This window comes from Pan troglodytes, chromosome 3 (assembly GCF_028858775.2).
Source record: "Pan troglodytes isolate AG18354 chromosome 3, NHGRI_mPanTro3-v2.0_pri, whole genome shotgun sequence".
NCBI lineage: Eukaryota > Metazoa > Chordata > Mammalia > Primates > Hominidae > Pan > Pan troglodytes.
In genome coordinates, this window is record NC_072401.2 from 51,599,332 (window position 1) to 51,618,087 (window position 18,756).

General features: G+C 40.5%; 1 protein-coding gene across 4 annotated transcripts in view; it reads right to left on the reverse strand.

Moving 5' to 3' along the window:
* FRAS1 (Fraser extracellular matrix complex subunit 1) overlaps nucleotides 1-18,756 on the reverse strand; it is a 480,560-nt gene that overhangs the window by 5,112 nt on the left and 456,692 nt on the right. For all 4 annotated transcript variants that reach the window (XM_517202.8, XM_063808847.1, XM_024356095.3 and 1 more), the window contains 5 exons: nucleotides 17,540-17,647; nucleotides 16,363-16,522; nucleotides 12,533-12,649; nucleotides 4,544-4,710; nucleotides 1,960-2,165 (listed from right to left, as the gene is read on the reverse strand). In XM_517202.8, the coding sequence (XP_517202.4) occupies nucleotides 1,960-2,165; nucleotides 4,544-4,710; nucleotides 12,533-12,649; nucleotides 16,363-16,522; nucleotides 17,540-17,647 (758 nt within the window). The remainder of the gene's footprint in view (nucleotides 1-1,959; nucleotides 2,166-4,543; nucleotides 4,711-12,532; nucleotides 12,650-16,362; nucleotides 16,523-17,539; nucleotides 17,648-18,756) is intronic.

Genomic DNA, 18,756 nt, shown 5'->3' on the forward strand with positions numbered 1-18,756 from the left:
TGAAGCCCTCTCCATAAGTCAGTGGCTGCCTGATATGGTTTGGCTGTGTCCCCACCAAATCTTATCTTGAATTATAGTTCCCATAATCCCCATGTGTCATGGGAGAGACCCAATAGGAAGTAATTGAATCATGGCGACATTTACCTCTATGATGTTCTTGTGATAGTGAGTGGGTTCTCATGAGATCTGATTTTTTTTTTTTTTTTAGATGGAGTCTTGCTCTGTCACCCAGGCTGAAGTGCAGTGGCACGATCTCGGCTCACTGCAGGCTCCACCTCCTGGGTTCATGCCATTCTCCTGCCTCAGCCTCCAGAGTAGCTGGGACTACAGGAGCCCGCCACTACACCTGGCTAATTTTTTTGTATTTTTAGTAAAGACGGAGTTTCACTCTGTTAGCTAGGATGGTCTCAATCTCCTGACCTCGTGATCCGCCCACCTCGGCCTCCCAAAGTGCTGGGATTACAGGCTTGAGCCACCGCACCCGGCCCTCTGATGGTTTTTTAAGAGGCTTTTTCCCCTTTGCTTGGCACTTCTTGCTGCCCCTATGTGAAGAAGGACGTATTTGCTTCCCCTTCCGCTATGATTGTAAGAGGCCTCCCCAGCCATGCTGAACTGTAAGTCAATGAAACCTCTTTCCTTTATAAATTACCCAGTTACAGGCATGTCATTAGCAACATGAGAACAGACTAATACACTAACTCTGGGAACCCACTGTCCTTTTCAAAAAGGACATGTGGTGGCTTTTGTGATCTCAAAATGCAAAAAGTGGGATATTCTAGCCCAATACTTCTCAAGTTATTTGGTCTCAGGACCCTTTACACATTTACAAATCAAGGACCCCAGAGAGTTTTTGTTTATGTGACTTATATCTATCAACATTTACTCGGTTAAAAATTAAACCTGAAAAAATTTTAAGTGTTTACTTATTAATTCATTTTAAACTGACAATAAGAAACTCATTACATGTTAACTTAAGTAAGATATTTTTTAGTGAAAATACCTAAATTCATTCCCTTCCCCAATAAAGAGAGCTGGCAATGTTTTACATTTTTGTAATCTCAGGGAAAAAACTGGATTCTCATAACTGCTTCTGAATTCCATCAGTTGTGATATGCTGTTTTGTCTAAAGTGTATGAAGAAAATCTGGCCTCATAAAGCTATGTAGTTAATAGCTTTTTCAAATAATTATGGCTTTTTTTTTCTTTTTTTTTTTTGAGATAGGGTTTCGCTCTGTTGCCCAGGCTGGAGTGCAGTGGTGCAATCTTGGCTCACTGCATCCTTGACCTCCCAGTCTCAAGTGATTTTCTCACCTCAGCCTCCCAAGTAGCTGTGGCTACAAGTGCATGCCACCAAGCCCAGCTAATTTTCAAATCTTTTTTTGTAGATATGGGGTCTCCTTATGTTTCTCAGGCTTGTCTCAAACTCCTAAGCTTAAGTGATTCTCCCACCTCAGTGTCCCAGAATGTTGGGATTACAGGCATGAGCCACCACGCCCTGCCTCTTTTTTGATACTAAATCAAAACTTGGTGAGTGGTTATTTTTTAAAGATTCGTTACAATGTGGAATCTGAAATTTTATTGATAAACTTTTTAAACTCTCTAAACTCATGAGGGAATAAGTATGAAAAAAAGAGTCATCATCATATTATTTTGAAAGTAATTTTGACTCTGTAGACTCCCTGAAAGAGTATGGGGACACTCCAGGTCTCTGAACCATACTCTGAGAAACATTGGCCGAGAGTTTCCTTTTCCGAGGACATCAATGGAAGTTTGTCTTGTTACTCACCGTAACCACCACCTATGTACTAGTATTTAGCTGATCTGAAAGAAACAACAACACAAACATATATAGAGAAGAAAATATCAAGAGTGAGCTCCATCTACTTTAGGCAGAAGTCACAGCTGGGGAAATCTGCTCAAGTGTCTGCTCTTTAACACTAATAGTGAGAACTTAGCATACCAACAGCAGGAATCTGTGTTTTAGGTGTTTGTTTGGCTGAATGCATCCATACTGGGGCCCTTCATTGTAGATTGTCCCCGTGGGATCAAAGAAAGGCACATAACCATCCTTGCCCGTACAAAGATAGACTTTCTCCAGCTGGAGTTTGTAAGCAGAATTAAGATTTTGTTCTGGATTCCAAAGTACTCGGCCATAAAGGATTTGACCTGAAAAGATTGAAAGGTATTAATTAGGTCAGACTTGAAGATGAAAGAAAAACAAATGTCAAGGGTTGAAAGGGGTTAAACATGCTCCCTTAAGAGTGAAAAGCACTTTTCTATGAAGAGCTCCATGATTCCATGTGCCCCTAAAATACTCATTCATTTATTGCTTCTTTTTTATTCTTATTTTCTTTTTTTCTCTGAGTTTTCTTGCTAGGGAATATTTATGGCTTCTTTTTTTCAATAAGCATTAATTAAGCATTTAAGGGAAGCAAAGTATTCTGTTATGCACGGGGGATACCAAGGTGTGTGAGATGCAGTTGAGAGGATGGAAACAAACTCAGAGTGATTGACTAAAATAGGCTCATATTTATCAAACTCATACTATTTGCCAGATACTGTACCAAGTCCTCTCATGTAATAACTCACGTAGTGCTCACAATTTTGCAGATGAGAAACCTGAGGCACTGAGTGGGGCTAAGTGATTTGCTGAAGGTCACAAAGCAAGCAAACGGTGAGGGTGGGATTCCAAGTCAAGGTACTATGCTCTCAAACCAAACCACCACAATACTTTATTAATCACCCAAATGCTATACTGTTACATTGCACAATAGAGGAAGGTATGTCATGTTAAGAGAGCATGAAACCAGGTACAGAAATCTGCCTAGGGAATGGTATGAAGGGTTTCAAGAGACATGATATTTGAGCGGTATCCTGAAACACAAGTAGGCATTTGTCAGACAGTGCATTTGGGGTGGGAGTGAGAGGCAGGAGAGAACATTCTAGGCAAAAAAAAAAAAAAAGAAAATCCATGTACAAAATACTGAATGCTTCAAGGATGTAAGCCCTGGTGTAGGCCGTTTCCTATGTGTCGGCTATGGCACCAAGCTCTTTACATGCAACTAACTTACTTAATCCTCCCAAGAGCCCAAAAGATAAGCTTCAATTATTATTCCCATTTTTAAGTAACTTATCCAAGGTTCCACAGCAATGATGCAGTGGGAGGAGGATTTTGGAATTAGCACAAATCTGGCTAATTCCAAATGCTCATCCCAAACATTTACTATGTGATGCTAAGTAAGTCAGTGTGACAAGAGTGGAGGGTGTGTAGAAGCTCTGGCAGGAGAGGCTCCTGGGGAGATAGACAAACCGTGCTGAGGAGGCTGGACTTGAATATATAAGTAATAAGAAACACTGGAGGGTTTTAAGCGGAAAGGTAGTAACACACTTGGGCCTTAGAAACATGGCAAATGGGTCAAGGACATAGAGACTTAAGTCACAGAGACCTGGTAGGGGCTATTTTAATCCTCTAGTGAGAGATAGGCACCTAAAATATAGCTGTGAGGCAAGAGGATGAACTCAAGAAATGTCTAGGAGTCAGACTCCACTCATCTTAATGATAGATGGGACGTAGGATGTAGGAAGGGGAAGTTGAGGATAACCCTGAGATTTTTGGTTGGGGCACATAGAGGATGGTGATGCAGTCAGTAGGGTAGCAGATGTGGGAGGAGCATGCTTGGAAGGAGACAAGTCCAGACTTGAGCATCTCTAGGTGTCTGAAAGACATGCTGCTTGGAGAGCTTCAGTAGTTTCATATCTGCATGTGGAAACGTAGAAATGAAGCTCGGAGAGATCCAGGATGAGGTCAAATCCTATGGAATGGCTGCAGAACAGTAGGAGTGTAAGAAGTTCAGAGTAAAGGATGGCCCAAGCCATGGGGATGACCAGAGGCAGCACTCAGAGTAGGAATAGACTGAGCCAAGCATGGAATCTGGGGACACTAACACGGAAGGGGCAGAGGATGGAGGCCAGGGACAGGAGAGTGAGAAGGAGTCACCTGAGAGGCAAGATGGTGTCGGGTGAGGCTGACGCAAAGGAAACCCAACAGGAAAAAAGTGCCAGAATACATCAATTTGGTGTCATTGACAAGAGAAAGACAGGATAGAATCCAGCCTGCAGTAAACAGATAGAGAAGTGACCGTGAAGTGAGCCATTTTCAGCAGAGAAAGCATGATGGAGAACGCACATGTTTGGCATCCTTTTGAGACTGGGAGGCAATGGGATTTGAGGAAATAACTGACCCAGAGTTAGACAATGTGCTAGAATCTGGTCGGAAATGCCAGTATTCTTACTACTCAGACCAGTGCTTTCCCATGGCATCACACTGCCAATCATTATAGTGCCAAGTGTGTGATTTGATTTCGAAACAACATGAAATGGGCCTGTACCTAGATTCAGTCCTGGCTGTCCTGGAACCAACCCTGGGGGATCTTTACTGGGGTGGTGACTGAGAGCTTATGAGCAGAGATGCCAGTCCGGTGACTTACCAAAAGCTTCTCATATCCAGGCAGAGCCTCTTTCTGCAGGTGGAGGAAGCAACTCACCTTTTGAAAAGGCTCCTTTGTAATCCATTTCTGCTAGTGACATATCAGATGTATTGGGATCCATTAGGAACACCTTCTCATTATTGCAGAGCTGAAATTCAGTGTTAAGTGAATACACAACTGGCACAGGGCGGTTGGTCTGCTGGAATGCAATGGGTATCAGGAATCTAAATGCAAGGAGAAACAAAGAGCTCTTTGAGAGCAGGGTCAGCTTTGCATATGTAATTTGAGTCACCCTCCCTTCCCCACCCTCCACAGGATTGTACACAGAGCTTTGTTGTGGGCACTAAATATTCACTGAATAAAGGGATGTGTAAGGTAAAAGGACTTTATTTGGTAGTTATTTCTTTTGAACAGAAATAATTAGTCTTAAAAAATAATTAATTACTCTTTAGGCTCTTTGGTATTCTTTGCTTTTTTTGGCCTTTTCATTCTGGGGGCTCCCAAAATTGCCCTTTGACTTCTAAAGTGCTCCCCGCTTTGGAGCCCAGCTACATTTCTTCCCAGAGCTGCATGCTCTGAGGCTTTGACTCTTTCAACCTGATCAAAACTTTATTTATTGCATGTCCCACTTTCAGGACTTGCTAGGCGATACTCTCTTGCCTTGCTCTGTGTGCCTACCTCCCCAGCCTTCTTCCTGAGCCCCTTCCTTCCGTGTCTCCTTCTGGCAGATAAGCGCTCCCAAGGCTCAGTTCTGGGACCCTTACTGTTCTCCCTCAATAACTTCACCCAAGATGATCTCAGCCTTGTCACTGAGTGCATTTGCTATCTCAAAGGTAGTAATGCCAAATTTAACTATCTAATCCAGATTTCTCCTCTAAGCTCTGAAACACGTATCTGGCTGTCAAATGGTAGCTCTACATGGCTGTCAGATAACCCAAACTCAGTATGCTCTTCCCTTGGAAACTTGCTCTTCCTTCTAGTGTTATTATCTCAGTGAAAGGCAAAAAAAGAGGTGCCAGCACCTTAAGTGTTCTCCCTGGAGTCACTATTAGTTCTGTCTAGGCTATTCTACATCTATCATGCAATGCATGAGCCAGTGTCATTTTCAAAAACTCAAATTTGCTTAATATCCTTCAGTGGTTTCCCATATCCCTTAGAAGGAAGAGCAATATTTTTGCCATGACCGGTAAAGCTCTGGCCTCTGCCTATTTCTACAGCCTCATCTCCAGCTACTCTTCCCCTTCCCTCCATTTCTGGGATCTAGCCAGACTGGCCTTCTTTCAATCTCTGGACCAGCTCTCTACTCCATGATCTCTAGTGCCCCAGGGCTCATTTATTCAGCAAATATTCACTGAGCATATATTATACAGTAGACATCATTCTAGTAATAGGAATTCATCTGTGGACGAAACAGAAAAACATGATCTCAGGGAAGTTATGTTCTAAGGAAATAGTAAGCAAAATAAATAAAAAATAATATAGCATGCTAAAAGGTAACAGGTGATAAGGAGAACAATTAGGCAGAGAAAGGGTAATGCTAGAAGGAGGTTCAACTGGAAATTCTAAATAATATGGTCATGGGTGTAAATTGGTGCAGCCATTATGTAAAACAGTATGGAGCATCCTCAAAAAATTAAAAATAGAACTATTACATGACCCAGCAATCCCTATTCCTGGTATATACCCAAACAAGGGGAAATCAGCATCTTGTAGAGACATCTCCACTCCTAGGTTCATTGTAACATTATTCACAATAGCTAAGATTTGGAAACAACCAGTGTCCATCAATGGATTAATCAATAAAGAAAATGTGGTGTATATATACACAATGAAATAGTCAGTCTTAAAAAAATAAGGAGATCCTGCCATTTGTGACCACATGGATGAACCTGAAAGACATTATACTATGTGAAATTAGCCAGACACAGAAAAATACTGCACAATTTCACTTATATATGGAATCATAAAAAGCTGATTCGGGTGGGAACAAAAAACTCCAAAAGCTGGATACACAGAAACAAAGAGAACAGTGGTTACCAGGAGCGACGAGGAGGGGGATATGGGGAAATGTAAGTCAAAAGGTGCAAAGTTGCAATAATATTATGTACTGGACATTTCCTAAGAGAGTAGATTTCAGGTACTCTTATCATACACACACACGTGTGCATGCAGGTAACTAAGTGAGGAGATGGGTATGTTAATTTGTTTGACTTTAGTAATCATTTCACTATGTGTATCAAACCATAATGTTTTACACCTTAAATATATACCATAAAGAGAGAGAAAGGAAGAAACTCAGTCATGGAAGGCCTCAGTGAGAGGAAAACATGCAAAGGCTTGAAGCAGGCAATGGAGTAAGACATGCGGCTATGTGGAGAGGAAGCCCTCCAGGAAGAGGAAATGGCAAAGGCAAAAAGGTCTGGGGTAAGAGTGTGTGCAATACATTAGAGGAATGACCAGTCAGCCAGGGTGGCTGGAGAACAGTGAGGGAGATAAGATCACAGAGGTAACTTGGGACCAGATCCCATAAAGCCTTACCTGTACTGTCAGGACTTTAGGGTTTATTTAAACTGTGGAGTGTTTTGAAAAAGTGAGGGGTTTGCTGTGTTAAGAAGAAACTACAGGGTGGCTGCAGGGGACTTTGTTAACAGGCTATTTCAATAATTTAGACAAGTGATGATAATGGTTCTGACCAGGGCTTTTGCCAGGTGGGCAGTGAAAATAATTGGATTTTTAATATATTTTAAAGGAGAGGCCTAAAATCCTTGATGACAGTGCCAGAATAAGAGAAATCTCAATGATATTGTTAAGATTTGGGTGTAAGCACCTAGAACAGAGAGATTGACAAAGCTTTTCTGTAAACAGCCAGATAGTAAATATTTTAAACTTTGTGGGCCATATGGGGTACATGCACAGATACATGCTGGTAGGTCTGATGCACAGATGTAGGTATGATGATAGAAGCTTGCATAAGTTCTCTTCTGATTTCTTCTGTTTCCTCACTCCAACAGGACAGAAAGGTCACCAGGTGAAGGTGACAACAGGGGAGAAGCAGCAAGTTTGTGGGAAGGAATAAAACAGGCGAGAGGAAGAAAAGGCCTACGATAAAATACAACAGCCCTTTATGCTAAAAACTCTCAATAAACTAGGTATTGATGGGACATATCTCAAAATAATAAGAGCTATTTATGACAAACCCATAGCCAATATGATACTGAATGGGCAAAAGCTGGAAGCATTCCCTTTGAAAACCTGCACAAGACAAGGATGCCCTCTCTCACCACTCCTATTCAACGTAGTATTGGAAGTTCTGGCCAGGGCAAGCAGGCAAGGGAAAGAAATAAAGGGTACTCAAATAGGAAGAGAGGAAGTCAAATTGCCTCTGTTTGCAGATGACATGATTGTATATTTAGAAAACCCCATTGTCTCAGCACCAAATCTCCTTAAGCTGATAAGCAACTTCAGCAAAGTCTCAGGATAAATAATCAATGTGCAAAAATCACAAGCATTCCTATACAACAGTAACAGACAAACAGAGAGCCAAATCATGAGTGAACTCCCATTCACAATTTCTACTAAGAGAATAAAATACCTAGGAATCCAACTTACAAGGGATGTGAAGGACCTCTTTAAGGAGAACTACAAACCACTGCTCAAGGAAATAAGAAAGGACACAAACAAATGAAAAAACATTCCATGCTCACGGATAGGAAGAATCAATATTGTGAAAATGGCCATACTGCCCAAAGTAATTTAGATATTCAATGCTATTCCCATCAAGCTACAAACGGACTTTCTTCACAGAATTAGAAAAAACTACTTTAAATTTCATGTGTAACCATAAAAGAACCCGTATACCCAAGACAATCCTAAGCAAAAAGAACAAAGCTGAAGGCATCATGCTACCTGACTTCAAACTATACTACAAGGCTACAGTAACCAAAACAGCATGGTACTTGTACCAAAAGAGATATATAGACCAATGGAACAGAACAGAGGCCTCAGTAATCACGCCACACATCTACAACCATCTGATCTTTGAAAAACCTGATAAAAACAAGCAATGGAGTCCAGTTTCAGTTTTCTGCATTTGGCTAGCCACTTTTCCCAATGCTATTTATTAAATAAAGAATCCTTTCCCCATTGCTTGTATTAAGTCCAAATTCCCTGTATCAGTCTTGATTTTGTATGTGTGTTGTAGTTCTATCGCATCCACATGGAGCTATATAGGGGATCCAAGGTTAAGCCTGGGGGAGTCACCCTGGGAATAATGGGGCATCTGCAAGTAATAATCTCCCTGATGTAAAGCAAGGACCCCCAACTCTGAAGCCTCAGTATCCTCAGCAACGTTCTTCCTCTGCCACCTCCCACATTTATGCCACACAGGGCCTGAGGACAGTGTTGGTGTCCTCCTTGATCCTTTTAGCCAGTTTCAAACCATCGTTCCTCTCTCCCCTTAAAAAATCCAGAACCTACCCTGGAGAAACTCTACTTACACATGTGCACCGAGATATATATAAGAATTTTCTTTGTAATAGAGAGAAAGCCAAAGGGAGTGGTCAAATACATTGTGGAATTTTCCTACAATGAATACCTTAATGCAGTGAGCAACAAACTACAGCTACATGAATCGACACAAATGAATCAACAAATGATTCACTGAGTTAAAAAAAAGAGTAGCAGAGATAATTCATGCAGTATGAAACTTATATACAGTGGTTCCCCCCTCATTCATGGGTTTGCTTTCCTCTGTTTCAGTTACCTAAGACCTACCATAGTCCAAAAATATTAAACAAAAAATTCCAGAAATAAACAATTCATAAGTTTTAAATCATATACCATTTTTACTAGCATGATGAAATCTTGTGCCTTTCTGCTCCATCCTGCCTGGAACAGGAATCGTCCCTTTGTTCAGCATCTCCACATTGTATATGCTACCCATTTGTTAGTCACTTAGTAGCTGTCTTGGTTAGCAGATTGAAAAAACATTGTACATATAGGGTTTGGTATTATGTGTGGTTTCAGGCACCCACTGGGGCTCTTGGAACATTTACTCCAAGGATAAGGGGGGACTACTGTCTAGAGTTCAAAAACTTGCAAAACCATGTAGAAGTATACATGAGGTATAACCATAAACCAAAACAATGAATAATAAATACAAATATCAGGTTAGTGGTGACCCTAGTGGGGAAGAGAGAGGGAGTATGATTGGAGAGGGGCATTGAGGGTATTGAAGGAGCACTGGTAATGTTCGTTTCTTGAGTTTCTTAAGGTGGGTGGTAGATCTGCTATATGATATATATATAGTCTTCAGAATATCTGAAATATTACATAATTTTTAAACATTTAAATGAATTAAAATTCCCCAGCATATCCCATCAGATTATTTTCCCATTGTTCTTCCTTACTGCAGCCAACTACCATTTTCCTGGTCACCTTCCTTCCTTCATTTGGCTAACTATGGTGCTTCCTGGCATTGTTCCTGCCATGAATCTTTGTGACTTAAACATCCATTCAGATGAACTATCAACTACTCCAGACTCCCAGTTCCTTGACTCCCTCACCTCCAAACAGCTTGTTCACCACCCTGCTACAGCTACCTACTCTTCATAGGCCCATTATGCACCATCACCAAAAATCTCATTTCCAGCACCTCGCTCTCTACCACCTCATGTCTTTCCAGCTCCTCGCTCTCTACCACCTCATGTCTTTCCAGCTCCTCTCTTCTTTTCCTCCCACTTCTTAATTACTCAGCCACACCAGGACCTCCCAACCACATTAGCAGAATGCACGGGAAAGGGAGCGCGTGCACTCTCATGGTGGGAATGGACATACATAGTTACATATTTACAAACATGCTGGAAGACAGTTTGGCAGTTTCTTAAAAAGTTAAACATATATCTGTCATATGATCCAGTCACTCCATTTTTAGGTATTTACATAAGAAAACAGAAAACACATGTTTATATAAAGCTCGTACATATAGGTTCATAGAAGCTTTATTTATCATAGCCCCAAACTGGAAACAACTGAAATGTTCATCAGTTGATCACTGATAAACAAACTGTAGTAAATCCATACCATGAAGTCCAACCCAGAAATAACAGGAACAAATACTGATACACCCAACACAGATGAATCAAAATCATCATGCGGAGTGAGATGAGCCAGAGAGAGAGAATTCACATTGTATGATGTCATTTATAAAACACTCTAAAAAAAGCAAACTTATCCATAGTGGCAGAAAACAGATCTGTGGTTATCTGCAGAAAGGGAATGGATGATGTGAAGGAGGAACTACAAAGGCACACGAGGAATCTTTTTGGAAATGGGTATGTTCCCTATCTTGTCTCTATCTTGACTGTGGTGATGTTTCACAAGTGTATACATAGGTAAAAATTTATCGAATTGTACAGTTTAAATATGTACAATTTTATGTCGATAATATGACAATTTAAAAGCAGTTCCACACCGCCTGATCTGCTGCTAGCTGTAACCCTCTAGTATATTTACTCTTTTCCACTGTCTGAGATGGCCCTGTTTCTTTCCTCCTCTCTTCTCAAACCTCGACATTCTTCACTTTCAGCAAATGTAGGGCTTTTCATTTCACAGGGAGAATAGCTTCAATCAGATATCCACTTTGTCATCCTTATCCTCCTAGTGTCCCAATTCTCCTTTCACCTGCTTCCATTGATTCACTGCCTGCCTCTTCAGTGGATGAACTCTCTGTGCTTCCAGCTATGGCCAGCCCTTTCCTCATGCCCTGGATCTACTCCCTTGCCCCGCTCAAGTATCTGGCTCTGCAAGCTTTCCCTCTATCCCCTGCATCATCAACTTTCCCCTCGATTGGATTATTCCCACCAGCATACAAGCATCCTGAAATAAAGCAAATAAAACCTGCTGTTCATTTGACTCCTCATCTGTTTCCAGTTATTGCCCCTTTGCTCTGGCATCCTCTATAGCAACTCCTCAAGCACTGTTTATCCCTGCTGTCTCTACTTTCTCGCCTCTCTCTCAAGCTCACCCCAATCAGGCTTGTATCCCCTTTAGTCCACCAAACCTGCTCTTGGCGGAGTTCACCAATGACCTCAGTATTGACGAATCCAATAGCCAATTCTCAGTCTTTTATTTAAAAGCCACATTTCAAATAGTCTTCTCTTAATGTTAATGTCAGATTCTGTCTTGGGCATTTTATCTCAGCAATGTTTTCTATATACTTTGCTCAGCTCCTAGAAAGGTGACCCTAGACTATAAACTGCCTGAGAGCACGGATTACTTTTAATCCTCTGCTCTAGTGTAGTGCTATCACCTCAATGCCTTGACCTGAGCAAAACACATGAGAAGAGCTGAATAAATATGAATGAATGAATGAATGAATGAATGAATATACAGCACAATACAGTCTCAGGTCTGAGGTGAATATGGGCTCATGTACGGTTGAGTCTCATTATTCACAATTGTTATGCTCTATAAAGTCTCCACGAATAATGAATTAGTGGATATTGAGCCATAGCTACTAGAAGAAATATAGGGTTAGATACCTATGAGCCTCTGTTCACAACATTTATATCAACCAATTAACATATAACCTTGTTTTATGTCTGTTTCTGTGTAAAGACCCCTTATTTAATATATATTGTTGATTCATTTCTATTGAACTCATGGTTATCATAAGGCACATTACAGCCTTCTGATGCTTAGAAATACTAGAAAACACTTTGGCATTATACTTGGGAGCCATTCTAAATGGAGAAATCATCAACAAAAGGCACAAAAATGCAAAAAACATGGCACTGAATAGACTGTGCATAGGATGCTTGTTTGGAGTATGAGAGCTGCAACAAGAAGGCAGAGTATCACCGGGTTTGACTTCAGCTGGGGATGTGTGTGTTAAGTGACTCAAATGTTTTGTGACTCTGCTGTGCATGTCAGTGAATGACTATGAAAGCACCATGTTGATTTGGGGGTTACAAATAAATTTTAGTGAGTAGGAGAATTCACAAATAAGGAATCAACAAATAATGAGGATTGACTATATTTTCCTACCTTTCTGGGGCATGTGCAGTGCAGGCCAAAGGCTTCTCTCCTGGGTCAACCCATGGCTGTGTGGGCTGCACTGTGCAAGGGATCAGGTAGATGGTGTATTCTCCCGAGTAGTCCTTCCTGGAAACATGCAGAGCAGACTGTGATCGTAGGGAACAACTGATAGGTTGCTGGCTTACCCAGAAAGACATGGCCTTCACTAAACAGTTTTCAGGTGGTATTTGTGTCCAGCATCTAAGAACTTTACAAGTCTGCAAACACCACTTTCAGGAACTCATCTTCAATTATCCTAACCTTCAGAGTATTATCCAGAGGTGTTAAATAGAGCTACTTTCATGTATTCAGGTATTCAGGTCCTTCTTATGAGGAAAGCTAAGAAAGGCAGACTACATATGAAAACATAGAAGGCTCAGGTGATGACAGAACAGAATTGGCCATTTCCTTTGGATTTCATGAGACTTGTTTGACAATTTCTGTTTAGTGTTTCTTGATGACAGATACCCTATTCAATGCATTCCCAAATGGAAAAGCAGCTTTTATTTCTGAAGATGTGATATTGTCAGGTGCTGCTGTGACACAGGAGGTAGCAAATGCCTCAGGATTCCAGGACACCACTCCAGAGCATATGGAAGCAGCACCCTGCAGAAAGTCCCTGCACCCGTTTCACTCACACTCAATTTTGAGGTTCCCCTTTCAAACTCTATAGCCTCATCCCTTTATAAAGTCGAAGAACAAGATCACTTCTCATTAGAGACCACTCACGGGGACTTGGGGACTTCCCTGTTTATGGGGGGCCCAGGATTCTCCAGTTCATGACTCTGTGAGCAGGAAGCCTTTGGACCTCTCTCCTATTTCATCTCCCACACTTCTCACTGGGTGGCAGCTCCAACCCTGTCAGGTGGCCTGGAAGGCAGCCAAGCATTCAGAAGCTTCAGGAACCTTCTTCAAGGGCCTTGGGAGTCTGTCATCCATTGAATGGAGAGCACAGGGCTTGAATCTTCATTATAACTGTTTGTGAGGGATCTGTGAACAGTTCTCATAAATGCTGTGCTTGTTTTGACCATTTTGGGATACTTATCTATTTATCAGTAAATTGACAGCAAAGATTTGGTTAAAAACAATAATAAAACTTTTATGTCACATCCTGGGGTCAGTGTAGTGGACTGGCACAGGCTGAAAACTGGGAACCAGTAGAACCTCAGCTTGCCTCTGCCATGGCTGCATGACTTTAACAAAGCATAAGGACTTTCAGGGCCGTTGTTTCTAAGCTCCTTCCCGTTCTAAAAGTCTGTATGTCTGCAGTTTTCCTTCAAAGCTTGGATCAGCAGGAAATGAGACTTTGTATACCATATTTAAATTACATGGAAACTGACACCTATAATGTGGATAGTAACCCTTCATTAATAGAAATATTCAAATAGGCAGAACAATCCATGCCTGGCTAGATTGTGACTAGCTCTGTTCAAACCCTGTAGGGGCTCTCCTTGCACTAGAGAGTAGAAGCCAGAGGCTGCACACTGGTTTACAAGGCCCCACCCCATGGCCCTACTCCCACTCCTTACTTCTTCAGCATTATTGTCTATTACTCTCTTCCCTGCTCACTCCATGCCAGCCATATGGGCCTCCTTGTTGTTCTCCAAGCATGCCCAAATGTTGCCATCTTAGGAACTTTACCAGGAACCCTGTTTCCCATGTTTCTGCACAGCCAACTCCCTCACCTCCTTCAAGTCTTTGCTCAGATAAGGTCTACTGGGAACATTCTAATTAAAATTATAATGTCTCCCCATTCCTGTCTCCCCTTACCCTGCTCCATACCATTCATTTTCCCATAGCGCTTATCACCTTCTGACATTTGTTATACTTTGCTTATTAGGTCTACTGTTTTGTGTCTCCTTACTTTAAGTCCTATACTTAGGGATCTTTATTTTGTTTACCAATATATTCAAGGTGCCCAGAACCTTCTCTGACACACAGTAAACATTCCATAAATACTTGTTGAACAAATGAATGCAAGACAAATAGCATAGCCTCCCAAGCCTTCGGTCCTACTTTTCTCTATTCCTAAATACTACTTAGGTCCATTTCCTCATGATCCCTTCAAACATGTCAAACACAGTCTTAGGCACATGTCTTTAATCTTGCAGTTCTTTTAATCTCCTTGCTAGAATCTAAGCATTTCCCATATCACAACATGGACCATAAGTTGTCTCACCTCTTTCAGGAATCCTTATACAACTCCCCAGCCTCTGGCTCTCTCTTCCCTGAACAACTACGGTCTTGATATTATCCTGTATCTCTCACAGTGTGTTTAGCATGGAGTGCTTGGTGGGGTTCTTCATTTTGTCATTTATCTATGTATTTTATCTCCTCACCTCAAAGGTAAGCTCCTAAAAGATACTTGCTCAGAACCTATCACATGCTAAAACCTGTGGTTCTGGGGATTTAAGATGAATCATATGTGCCTTCTACTCTGGAGAAGCTCACAATCTAGTGAAAAACTGGGACCAGCAGATAGACCATCATAAGATAATGAGCTGTGTTACAGCAGAAGCTGGAACAGAGTAGGAACCAGGAGGAGGGAGCTGCTAGTACTGTATGGGAAGTCTGGGAAGCTGTCACAAAGGGGTCAGTATTTGAGCTGGGCTGGGTCTCAGAGGAGTTAGTTTTGCAAGGGGAAAAGAGCAGCAAGGGCTGAGGGAATTGCAAAAGCATGGAGGTATGGTGGGCTGGTGAGTAACTAACGTGGATAAAAGGCTGGGTTTGACATGAAACCAGAGGGGAGGCTGGGCCTTGTATGCTGCAGAAGGAGGGTGGGCTTCATCCAAGTGGCAATGAAGATGTCAGCAGAATACTTAAAGGAAGACAGTTTCCCTGTCTATAAACTGGGACAAAGAACATGAAGCACAGTCCTTGAAGGTTATTAGATATCAATTTCAAAGGAATCACTATACAATAAAAATATCTGATATAAGATCAAAAATTTTAAGTTAAGAAAAAATTTTTTTTGAAAATGATTCTCAAGACAATTTGAAGGAAGATTTTAATGCTAAATATAGCTCTTACTCTCATTACCTATAAAATGGGGATCATATATTTATGACAGATTCCTGGTTGCCCACTTATCCTTTTCATAGTGGTTTTAATTTTTTTTCCATTCTTCCCTTTTACAGATAGGGGATATTTTACTATAGTTGTTAAATTCCTATTCTACCTCTATACTGGGTCTGGGAGAGGAATAAATCTTGTAAACGACACATGGGCTTAATCAGAGGTACTATATTTTGCACTGGTTGTTGTAATTGAAATAAAATTTCTTTATTCGATAAAGGTTTTAGTTAGACACATTTCCCAGCTTCCCTTGTAGGCAGGTGTGCCATGTGACTAAGTTCCCCACCATAGGTTGTAGGTGAAAGTGATATGTGCCCCTTCTGGTCTCACCCTTGCAATAAGTGTAAGCACTTCCTATTTATATATCAGAAGTTGATCTGAGCAAGATTTGTTTCTTTCTTTCTTTGCTAGAATGTCATTTCTTTTAATTATTATTATTATTTTTTAAGAGTCAGGATCTCTTTCTGTTGCCCAGGCTGGAGTGCAGTGGCTATTTGCAGGTGGGATCATGGCTAACTGCAGCTTCGCACTCCTGAGTTCAAGTGATCCTCCTGAGTAGCTGGGCTACCAGCTAGCACCACTACTCCCAGCTGAGGGTTATTTCTATCAATTCCCCTTTCAAAATAAAAGTCTAGCCTTCAGAGAAAAGCACTATTTCTCAAGCTCCTGAAAGAAATGGAAAACCATTCAGCTCTACCCATGGAGGCCTCCATCACTGTATTTACCTGTTATAAGAGCTTGTGGCTCTCCAGAGTTGATGTGGAGAATCAAAAGTCTGAGCGCTCCATAATAGCTGCAAGTCAAATTCAATTCCTCCTAGGTGGTCTGGAGTCAATATGAAAGATTTCACATCTGGGAGAGTGTGATGCTCCATCACAAACTGTCCTATTTGAAGGGGAAACACATGCATTTATTGTACTTGTGGTAGAGCTTTAGTTTAATTGTACCTGGTAGAGCCCCACAAAAGCCTGAGAACTGAATTAATGTTCTTCTCTCACACAACTAAGCTTAGCCCATTTTGCCCCTTAGAATATATTCCACACTGGATAGAATGGCATCTCACCCTAGCCCATCGTCCTACTTGTGATGGTCATCATAGTCATAGGTATTTATTTATAAACAATAGGAATATTCCTTGTGGAAATGGTGCTAATGAGTATATTCACAATAATAGGGGTCTTTATGTGACAATGAACACTGAATATACATAGCTTTGAATTCTAACGAACATGTTTCTTGGAGGTAGAAAGGTCTCAGTAGTTTATAAATGGAAATATCAGCATCAGATAAAAGTCACATTTAGGGCCATTCAAGTCCTTGGTAGAAGGGTATAATTATAAACATCATTAAAAGGGTAAATGTTATCAGCAAGATACCCCCACTCTTTAAAACTGCACTGAAATAGCGTCGTGAAGAAATAAAAGTAGGGGGAATATTTTAGATTAAAAGAAATTAAAGCAATATAACAATCAAAATGTAACATATGAATCACAACTGGAACTTCTTTCTTTTTATGTAAGCAGTTATAAAATAAACAAATATAAAAATAAGTGGAAAAGACATTTGTGGAACAATAAAGGAAATATGAATAGAGACTGGATATTATTGAATCAATGCTAAATATCGTAGAAGTGATCATGATGTTGTGATTCTATAAGAGAATGTCCTTGTTCTTAGGAGATGTCAACTGAAGTATTTTGGGTAACTTGACACGAAGTCTGCAACTTGTTTCTGAACGGTGTGACAAAAAAAGATATGTATGGATGGATGTATGTGCACATGGATGTATAGCAAAATGTTAATCATTGTTGACTGTTTTTTACTGTTCTATTCTTTCAACTTTCTGTATGTGTGAAATGTTTCTTAATAAAAAGTCGGGGAAAAAAACGGCATTGATATTACCTCTGAATTTGGCATGGGTCTTGAATTCAATGACAAGACGGCCATCCTCTCGAATGTAGATTCTTATTATCTGAAGCCTTGCAGAGAGCACGCTGTCTGTCTGGATTCCTGGGCAGGAAAGCAGAGAGAAAATGCTAGGGCATGGAAAATTCCTCCCTGACAGCAACCACATATAAGTTATCCCAAGGACACCTCCAAGTATAGCTGCACATTTATTTGAATGTAACAAGATAACATTTATATGTCTATAGAAACATATGCCAATTAAAATTGTATGACAGCTAATTTCACTTTGTTCTTTTTTTTTTTTTGTAATGGTTCCACTGTTCTTGACATAGACTTTTCAAACCTGTAAGTTCCACTTAACCCAGATGCAGGGTTCAGCAAAAAAATGAATCTTAAAACTTCTTACTATCAAACTTTACACCAGGGTATGGTTACAGCACATCTGCTTCTTACTATATTTTCTTTTCCTCGCCAAGATACCTTTCCGGACTTAACAGAGGTATAAACAAAGTCCTGGTGGCTACATTTAGTACTCAAACCAAAGGAGAATTAAAGCCAGCTTGTAGAAAGCCAACATGACACAAGAAAGCTGTGGCTTTAATAAAGGAAATTGTAGTCATGGTCTCCAGTGAGTTCAGAAAGACCAAAACCAAAGAGTAACGTAAGGAGGAGAAACATGAACTTGAACAAAACAAAACAAAAACAAGAGCTCAAGGAATTATCTGACCCAGAGTGGGAAAGCTGCCTGAAGTTATTTTCCCATGAGAAATATAAAGCAAAAAATGATTTGAGCCTAAGACATTTCACAGAAGAAAGGACTACACTGTCAGCCCTTTGTATCTGTAGGTTCTACATCATGGATTCTGCATCTGTGGATTCACCCAACCTCAAATAGAAAATATAAGAATAAAAATGCATCTGCACTAAACATATAGATTTTTTTGTCATTATTTCCTAAACAATATAGCATAACAACTATTTATATAGCATATGCATTGTATTAGGTTTATAAGTAATCTAGAGATGATTTAAAGCATAAGGGAGTATATGTATAGGTTATATGTAAATACTACACCATTTTATATGAGGGACTTGAGCATCCTCAGATCTTGGCGTCTGTGGGAGGTCCTGGAACCAAACACTAATAGATATGAATGATGACTGTAATTTCAATTAGTAGAGATGAAGCTTTCTCAAAAGAAAACTCTTGT